At 40.0% G+C, this 9834-nt stretch overlaps 1 protein-coding gene across 1 annotated transcript; it reads right to left on the bottom strand.

Annotated features, from left to right (window-relative positions):
* Positions 1-1332: 1332 nt before the first annotated feature.
* LOC128639377 (ATP synthase subunit f, mitochondrial-like) lies at positions 1333-1510 on the bottom strand. The gene has a single exon (XM_053691596.1). It carries the CDS (start codon positions 1508-1510, stop codon positions 1361-1363), a length of 150 nt encoding a protein of 49 aa, XP_053547571.1. The 3' UTR covers positions 1333-1360.
* Between the last annotated feature and the right edge of the window lie 8324 nt (positions 1511-9834).

Here is a 9834-nt window from a genome sequence, read left to right as displayed (position 1 = left end):
ATATACTGTATATGTATTTACAGACATATATACACATATAAATACATATGTATGCATATATAGACATGTATAGAAGCACTGCTCCTTAAGGAGACCTATAAATTAATATAAATTTTTGACAAGGTACCTTAGGAGAAATCAAGCTCTATATATAAATAAACTTTATTTTTTGTTTTTTGTCCCTAACTCCTTGATAATATGTATAGAAGTGCTTTGCAGTTAAGTAGATGAATTATGTAAAATCATATATATGCAATATTCATATTTAATAAAGTGCTATACTGTTTATTGACTGTATATATTTCACATTCCAATGTTCTGCACATAACAGAATATGTTTTGTAGACAGAGTCTTCTTTTCAGCGTATGGTTCATTCCTCTTCCTCCAGATATACAGCTGATCCATCGGACCGAAAAGTTCCAGTTTTGTTTAATTTCTTCACAGAACAAAATACCAAAACTTCTGTCTTATTTAAATGATGTTAAGCATATTGGAGCCAACTTTCTTGTGCTTTTTAGTCAGTAGTGGTGTACGTCTTGGAGTTCTGACATGGAAACCTTCTGCGTTTACTACGCGCCTTACTGTGCAAACTGAAACCTGAGTGCCTGTTGCCACCAGGTCTTGCTGCAGGGGTTTTTCTCAACCTGCCTTCTCAGAAATCTGATTGCAGTCATTAATAGCTTCCTTTTTCTTCCCCATCCAGGTAGTCTAACCACTGTTCCTTTTACTTGGAACTTGTGAATTATGCTTCCAACAGTGCCTCTAGGAACATTAATGCCTTTGCTATATTTTTGTATCCTGTTCCTTGTTTGCTAAGGGCAAACATCTCTTCTCTTAACTTTTTGCACCATTATTTTGACTTAGCCATATTTCTAAAATGCAGTCAAACGTGACACTCAACAAACCCCTAGCCAGTTCAGGTATTTTATGTGTTCTAGCTCAAGCACACCTGGTGCAACTAATGAAGCCCTCGATCAGTTGCATCAGGTGTGCTTGAGACAACACCTGTATTGCAATTGTGTGGTATTGTGAGGGATTCTCTTCAGGGGGTTGAATGAATTTGAGACTTCAGAATTAATTTTCAGTTGAATTTGGGGAAAACAGTTGAAGCATTTGTTGTGTTGAGCTATTTCAATTGCTTTTGTTTGATTTGTTCATTGCAAACAACTGAAAGTCTGTAAATTTTGACAATAAACCTGATTTGCAATGGGGGTTGAATAATATTGATTACCACTGTATAATATTATATATTATATATATATTGTGCTTGATGTGATCATATTCCCAGACATAACTCAGCACCACATATCCCGTAAGCAGCATGACCAGCCCTCCAATTCCACCTTTCTTCATATCAATCTACTTGGTAAAATATCGATTATGACCTCTGCGGATTTCCCCGATAATGCCATTTGGAGTGAAGTCATGAGCGGCCAGCCAGTAGGGCAGCTGTCTCACTTTCACATCCATAAGCCTTGTCTCAGTCAGGGACACAGGTTTGTCTGCCATATTGCTGTCCCGGATGTCACTGAGGCACTGACCCGAAAAAATGGAAGAGTTAGTTACCGCATCTTGCCCTATGTGTCTAGGAAGATTACATAAGGCCTGTGCACCATTGGGTGGTTTACAGTTTGTTTGATTAAAGGGACAGTATACACCCATTTTCATATAACTGCATGTAATAGACACTACTATAAAGAATAAGATGCACACATACTGATATAAAAATCCAGTAGAAAACTGTTTAAAAACTTACTTAGAAGCTCTCAGTTTAGCTCTGTTGAAAAGGTAGCTGGAAAGCCCAATGCAAGTGGGAAATAAGATACTCCCCCCCGGGGGGCGGAGGTAACCATTGTTCTGACTAGCAGCACTTACAGAGAGCTCTGACCTAAGATCACCTTAAAACCTACAAAACACGGTATATCCCTGACCATAAGCACCAATAAAGAATTCTGGATGACAGGCTGACCTGGATGGTACACCCGGATTACAAATCTGCCAGGTCCGGAGGTAGCTCCATACTTCCGGTATCGTTCTGACCGGTGCCTTATTAGGAAAAACTACGGCTGTGGCCTACTCCGGATCTCCCAGTTGCCTCAAACAGTCTGAAACTCCTGATTCATCCAGCATAACATCCGGTGGGCTAACTGAAGACACCAGGAGGTAATATTTATAAGCAAACAGTATTATACACATCTATAATAAGATTGAAGGCTGATAACCGGCTCATAGGCATGGTTCTTATTTAAAAGCTGCTCTGGATGATGCTACCTGTGTTACCAACTATACTTATGTGCCTTAAAATCAGACAGTGACCCTGCCTCACACAAGTCAAACAAAGAATATTTCTTACAACGCTTTTCTTTTTTTTGTGTGCGACAGTTGGCGGGAAAATCGCCATCTTTTCTAACATATAACTTAAAGAAAGGTCCCGCATCACGTTATATTTCTATACAGGCTCCTTCTGTGCAAATGATGCTAGCATAAACTAGCGGATTGGTGCCTGGGGGGACTGTGTCTACACTCTATTAACTTGCTAAATTGCTGCCTATATTTATTCCATATGTGACTAAACTTGGACTCACTTCATACTTCAATACAATGTCTCAAGTCGCTAAAAGGAGACCTAAAGCTCCATCTCAGTTAAAAAGAACAGTGGCAGACCACTTCAAAGACCAACCCCCTACAAAACCTCTCTTGCCAAGAGACACCTATCCCTCATTAGAAGAAAATTACTCAGAAAGCAGCATGGACTTGCAACATCTGTCAACGGATAATTTGGCCTCCATAATAGTTGATGTCCTGACCCATCGCATGAATATGCTACAAGACACCTTGACCAAAGAGATAAAGAGTTCCACAGCCGATCTCTGTAGAGATATAGCGGCACTGGGAGAACGTACAGAAACTCTGGAACGGAAACACGAAGATTTGGCCGTTGACCATGCCAATCTCTTATCTAACCTGAGATTCAGGGGAGTACCAGAGGAGGTTGGATAAGCTGAACTGGAAAAATGTATCCTGGAATTATGCCAGCAACTTCTCCCCGCATTAGACCCTCCAGGACTTATTCTGGACAGAGTCCATCGAGTCCCCAGGTCGCGTAATATCCCTCAGTATAAACCAAGAGACGTTCTGACTAGAGTACATTTCTTTACCCACAAAGAAAAGATCCTTCGTGAGACGGCCAATCATCCAACCTTACCACAAAAATTTCAACAGGTGTTTATATATTCCCAGATGTGTCAAACTATACTCTCCAAAAAAGAAGGACATTTAGAGCCATTACTCAGACCCTACGGAAAGGAAACATTTGCTATCGCTGGGGTTATCCAACAAAGCTTATAATCTCTAAAGATGGCTCTACACCCACCATACTGACTCCCAAAGATGGCCTAGACCTTCTTAAAAATTGGGTCTTGTCAGTTTCTTTGGCCCAAGATTCGAGAGACATTGCTGAGTCCGCACTTCATCCAGCGGCTCCTGAATGGCGCCCTTTACCACAGCGATCTACGACATAATGTTATAAGTATATTCCTAGTATATCATTATACTCTACTGTGTGTTTACCTACTTGCTGACCTAGGTATACTTGGTGCACTGTATTGTTATTTGTTGTCCTTCTATTGAACTTGTGATCCGTTAGTAATTCAAAATGACATAGCTATTGAGCACAGGTTGTATATATACTAATTCAGTGCACCCTGGTTTAACTCTGTCATTTTCCCTGGGCCATGGGACGAGATCCAGTCACATGGTCTGGAAGATCACTATGTAATACATAAACCTATGATCCAGTCCCCCATACTTAGGTTGATGTAGAAGAAAGGGAAAATGTTAATAAGAATTTAACAGAAACAAAGTTGTTTATATGTTTCATTTAAGATGTTTATGTTATGTGTATTTTCCCTCTCAATGTCTATATTCTTACTCTCACTAGTTAACACAACAATGTTTTAAGGTGTAAATTTCTATATTCGTCCATATCCCCCCCCCCGGGTACCAGTTTACCATCTATTTTATAGTAATACATCCCCCCCCCCTCAGAAATACCGATAACATAATCCCCTGTTACGGGGACCAAGGAGGTCACTCCTGATCACAGTAGTACCTCTTCTACGTGTGGAATAGCATACCACCTTTCCTGGAAGAACTCCCTAACATACATTGCTCCTGTCCCGTAATATTAAGGGTTATTTGTAGCCCAGCTATTAATCGTCTCCTTTAGACAGGTTCCTCAGATATCAGAAAACATAGTTTTACCCAATCTCTACAATACTCTAGTAATATTATACAATTCTAGTTGTCTAACTGTTCTCTCTGATTGTCATACTTCTAGAACTGGTGACCAGATCCTTCCACTACTTCAGTGGCTGTCAAGTGGACGGCACTGCTTTTCTTCAGTCTCTCCAGGCATGGTGAGTAACCCCCCCTCCCTATCCTTATTCCCCTTCCTACCCACATATAGCTTATACCCCTATACTACTCTTAATAATGTGTGAAACCTCAGAAAATCTAACTTTTGCCACCCTAAATGTAAAGGGCCTGAACTCACCAACTAAACATAGCCTACTATCTAATCTAATGAAGTCCTTAAAGGGCAACTAAACCCAAAATCTTTCTTTCATGATTCAGATAGAGAATAGAAAGTTAAACAGCATTACAATTTACTTCCATTATTTATTTTGCTTCATTTTCTAGATATTCTTAGTTGAAGAAAAAGCAATGCACATGGTGAGCCAATCACATGAGGCTTCTTTGTGCAGCAACCAATCAGCAGCTAGTGATCATATCTAGATATGCTTTTCATCAAAGAATATCAAGAGAATAAAACAAATTAGATAATATAAGTAAATTAGAAAGATGTTTATAATTGCATTTTCTTTCTAAATCATAAAAGAAAAAATGTGGGTGGAATGTCCCTTTAAGAGCCCATATTGTCTTTCTACAAGAGACCCATTGGCCGGACTCTCGCCCAGACCCATATAGATCCCGGGAATATCCTACAAAATACTGCTCCTCTTGTGGTTGGAAATCAAGGGGCGTGGCAATCTTAATCCACAGATCAGTAGGTTTTGAACATGTCTATGATGAGAAAGATGACCAGGGTAGATCGTTAATATTAATCTGTAAATTAAATGGATTTTTATTTACACTAATAAACATCTATGCCCCTAACCAATCTCAGCCCCACTTTCTGAAAACTCTTCTCTCCAAAGTTGAACCGATTAAGGCTGGAACAATGATTTTAGGAGGTGATTTCAATATGGTTTGGGACCCATTGAAAGATAAGCGGTTCAAAAAAATAAAGACATAGACTCATATACGGTAAGCTCAGCTGCTAAATTCCAAACCCACATAACACACTATAATTTATTTGATGTCTGGCGAGCACTCCACCCTAGTGCAAGAGAGTATACATTTTTTTCTAGACCCCACAATACATATTCTAGGTTGGACTACTTTTTTACAGACTCATGGACCCTTAATAGAATTAGTTCATCACAAATACGAATATGTCCATGATTTGAACATGACGTACAGCTCTTCACTCTCACAACTGACATGACCAAGTCCTCTAGACCCTCCTGGAAGTTGCCTAAAAACCTACTACATGACCAAGAATTCAAAACCTTCCTTCAGATTTCTATTACAGAATTCCTGAAGACCCCCAGATCTCAAATCAGATCCTATGGGTCTCCCTCAAGGCCTATGTTAGGGGTATCTGTATACAAAAACAAGCCCCCATTAAAGCCCGGAAGAGCACCCCATTAGGCCTCTTGGTATCCACATTAAGAGGAAAAGAATCCATTAATGCATCCCCCACACCAGACCTGGCATCGAAAATTCAATCTTTAAGAGGCCAAATTGCAGAAAAAGAGGTAGAGAGCGTTAAGGAAGCTTTACACATTTTAAACAGTTAATATATTATCAGGGCAATAAAGCGTCAGGTCTGCTAGCCCATAAATTACGGGGCAGAACAGCTGCTGCTAGAATACTGGCAATCAACAGAGGCAATGCCACAGTTTCCTCCAATAGAGATATTGGTGAGGCATTTGCCTCCTATTACTCTAAATTATATAATATCAACCTAGACACACATGAACCCAACTATCAGCTCCAAAACATTATCTCGTTCTTGGATACTCTGAAACTTCCGTCTCTTTCTGAATCAGCTAGAGAAGAGTTATTAATGCCTTTCACAATGGCTGAACTCAATACAGCCATCAAACACATGCAAAATAATAAAGCTCCAGGTCCGGATGGATACCCGGTAGAATTTTACAAGATGTTTTGAGTTAATTTAAGCTCTACCCTCTTAAAACTTTTTGCAGAAGCCCGAGATCAGGGGTCGCTTAGGAAAGAATTCCTGCAAGCCATTATAATTACCATACCGAAACAAGGTAAGGACCCTACTCAATGCTCTAGCTATAAACCCATTTTGTTAATAAATATGGACGCTAAATTGTATGCCAAACTCTGGGCTAATCGATTACGTCTTCATCTCCCTAGGCTTGTACACCCGGACCACGTAGGGTTCACATTTGGGAGGGAAGGCCCTGATAATACTAGGAGAGTTCTTAATATCCTCTTGGAATCCTCTAGACTAAAACATTCCATGTTGGCCCTGTTCTTAGACGTCGAGAAGGCGTTCGACAAGGTCAGATGGGAATACGTGTGGTTGGTGCTTTATAAATTCGGATTCCCAAGAGAAATTGTTGTGGCCATCCAGGCTTTATATTCCAACCCATCGGCCATAGTCAAGGGCCTGGGCTTTACCTCTAGGGAGTTCCTCATAACAAATGGCACTCGGCAGGGCTGTCCTTTGTCACCCTTAATCTTTACATTGGCTATGGAGCCCTTAGCACAGGCCATTCGTAATTCACCTTTAATCCGCGGAGTCCCAGTGAGTCAGGAAGGCGAAAAGATAGCACTATTTGCAGACAATGTAACGTTGTTCTTATCCAACCCATTAGGATCTTTACCAGCAGTCTTTGACATCATACAAAACTTTAGCAAATACAGCTATAATAAAATAAACGTCTCCAAGACAGAGGCTCTACCCATTCATATCCCTGACCTCGAACTAGATATTTTGCAAACGACCTATGATTTTCATTGGTCCAAAGACACAATCACAATTACACTTAGGATTACAACTGGGCCCAGATCTAAAGTTAGTAAAAGACAACCATTATAACAATATTTTCCAAGAAATCTCCTCTCTTTTAAATTCATAGAAATTCCATGAAATCTCTTGGCTAGGCCGCATAGCCTCGCTGAAGATGACAATCCTTCCCAAAATTGTGTACTACTTCAGATGCCTACCGCTTAATCTTTCTAGAGTGAGACTTAACAAGTTTCACTCACTATTTCAAACCTATGTATGGGAATCCTCAAGACCGAGAATAGCAGGGAAAATTTTACAAAAAAGATTTGATCAAGGAGGTGTTGCTATGCCCAACATCTCCCATTACTATGAGGCAGCCCGCTTGATGCATATCTCGGCATGGTCGGATAAAGGCGAACCCCCAAGATGGAAGGCTATAGAGCGAGCAACTTTACCGGTGGGGTTGGGCCTCGGGGACCTCCCCTGGGTCCCGTCATTTCATCTAGATAAAACAAAGATTAAAAATGAGATAGTGCTAGAAAACGTAAGAGCCTGGCACGCTATCAGACATTTATCTAATATTGCGCCCCATCCTTCACCAGTGCATTTGATCCAAGGACTTCTTACTAACCTCCCAGACACACATGGTGCCCATTGGCACACATGGAATGTACAATTAGTCTCCCAACTTTATTTATTGGATACCCTTCCCCTCCCAAAAGATTTTGCCCTCCCAATTCCAAACCCTCCCCCCTGGTTCCCTTTTGAGTGTGCCAGACTATATAAATGGTTAATATCTTGGGGTTTCCACAAATTAGACTGGCGTCCACATACAAATTGGGAAAAAATGTGGATATCCAATATTAAATTACCTAAAACCCTCTCGTGGCACTATTCTATTATTCAAACATCATGTAACTCTGACAGGATTTGGCAGCTTCGAGCTTGGGAATATGACATGACCATTACTATCTCAAAGAAATTCAACAGGCGACTGTACTCACAAAAAAAAAACCTACATTGTGCGAATTCCATTGAATCCTACATAAAAGTTCTATTGCGTTGGTACTACACCCCAGTCAGGCTTTTGCAGATGTTCCCTAATCAGTCGCCCTTGTTTTGGAGAAACTGCGGAGAAAGAGGTTCAAATATCCACATTTGGTGGAATTGCCCAGCAATAGTTGACTGTTGGAGACAGGTGTTCCAGATGTTTCTGGACATAGGGCTTATTCTACCTCAAAGACCAGAAATAGCCCTGTTACACATTCCCCCCTCAAAATAAAAATCAAAAAATCTCAAACTAAACTTGTCATCTTTATCCTAGCAGCTACGAAACTATGTATAGCAAGAGTTTGGAAGCAGTCTGCACCCCCTGAGCTTTCAGTGATACATGAGACAATACATTACTTTTCCAAGATGGAACATAGTTCTTATCTTACAATAGGTAAGGAAGACTTGTTCTGGGACATTTGGGAACCTTGGTTCCACTTTAGAGAAACACTCAATAAACCTGATGAGATTTAGACTTTTTTCCTTTTCTTTTTTCTGTCCCTCCCCCGATGAGAATTTTGCACCCCTAATACAGCCCCTCCTACATTTCCCGTCTCCCTACCCCCTCTCCCTCCCAAGCCCCCACCACACCTGGAACTACTCCCTTGGGAGTTTCCTCATGGAAACCGAAATTAAAAAAAAAAAAAACTATAGAATTGAATATAGCCCACTCAAAATGCTTGCCTTTAAATGTTATCATTGTTTTCTTGAAGTTATGAGCGAACTTACCTATTTCCTTTAATGAGGTTACTATGTTGTAATATTTAAATAGAAAACTACCTATGGATAAGTTGTAGAGTATTCATCTAGGTGCGATCTACAGTTATTTATTGTTTATTACGAAGCATAATATGTGGACTTAAGCAAATATTAGTACTAACTCTGGAGGACCTCCGTATGAACTCTTGATTATATTGGACGTTGCCTAGCTATTAAAGAGGAACCAGTTATTGACACATACATGTCCTAGTCCATCTATATGTACTGTATATTATTATTTTGTGTTCATGTGTTGTCATTATAGTAGTTGCACTACTACTTATGTAAACTTTATTTTCAAATAAAAATATTTAAAAAAATAAATAAAAAAAAGACACCCCCCCCCCCTTAACCTTCTTTTGCATATGAAAAGACCCTCTACACAAACAGGAGCAAGCTGGAGAAGGTATCTGACGGTATTCTCATAAAACTTTGGGGCTTGGTTGGGAGTCTGAAAATCAGAGCAATGTTATTTAAAAATAAGCAAAACTATACATTTAAAAAAAAAAAAAAACAACTTTATGGGCTATATAAATAGATCCTCTACAAAACATTTATGCAAAGAAAAAATTAGTGTATAATGTCCCTTTAAAAGCAGACATTGTTTGTCTGTATTAGGGACCCAGGATGGAAGATACCTTGACGTGGTTCCTGGGCTTGACCAATTTGGCCAGATGCAGTAACTAACTCTTCCTGTTTTGCTTTATATATTAGATGTGTACTTGCAAGTGAGTGCCAGACTTCCTCTGTGTGTTGTGTTAATTTGTTTTGTAATTTTCCCTTTGGACTTTGCACTCAGACTTGTCTAGGGTTAACTGCCTGGGTCTCTGGGGATTGGGCAACTGTCTGTGAGTGCTATTGAGCAACTAGGGTTGTGCATTTTGCAGGGTCATCGATGTGTACCCGCTCCAGT

The sequence above is a fragment of the Bombina bombina genome, chromosome 1, assembly GCF_027579735.1.
Source record: "Bombina bombina isolate aBomBom1 chromosome 1, aBomBom1.pri, whole genome shotgun sequence".
Lineage (NCBI taxonomy): Eukaryota > Metazoa > Chordata > Amphibia > Anura > Bombinatoridae > Bombina > Bombina bombina.
This window is presented reverse-complemented; position numbering and strand designations above follow the sequence as displayed.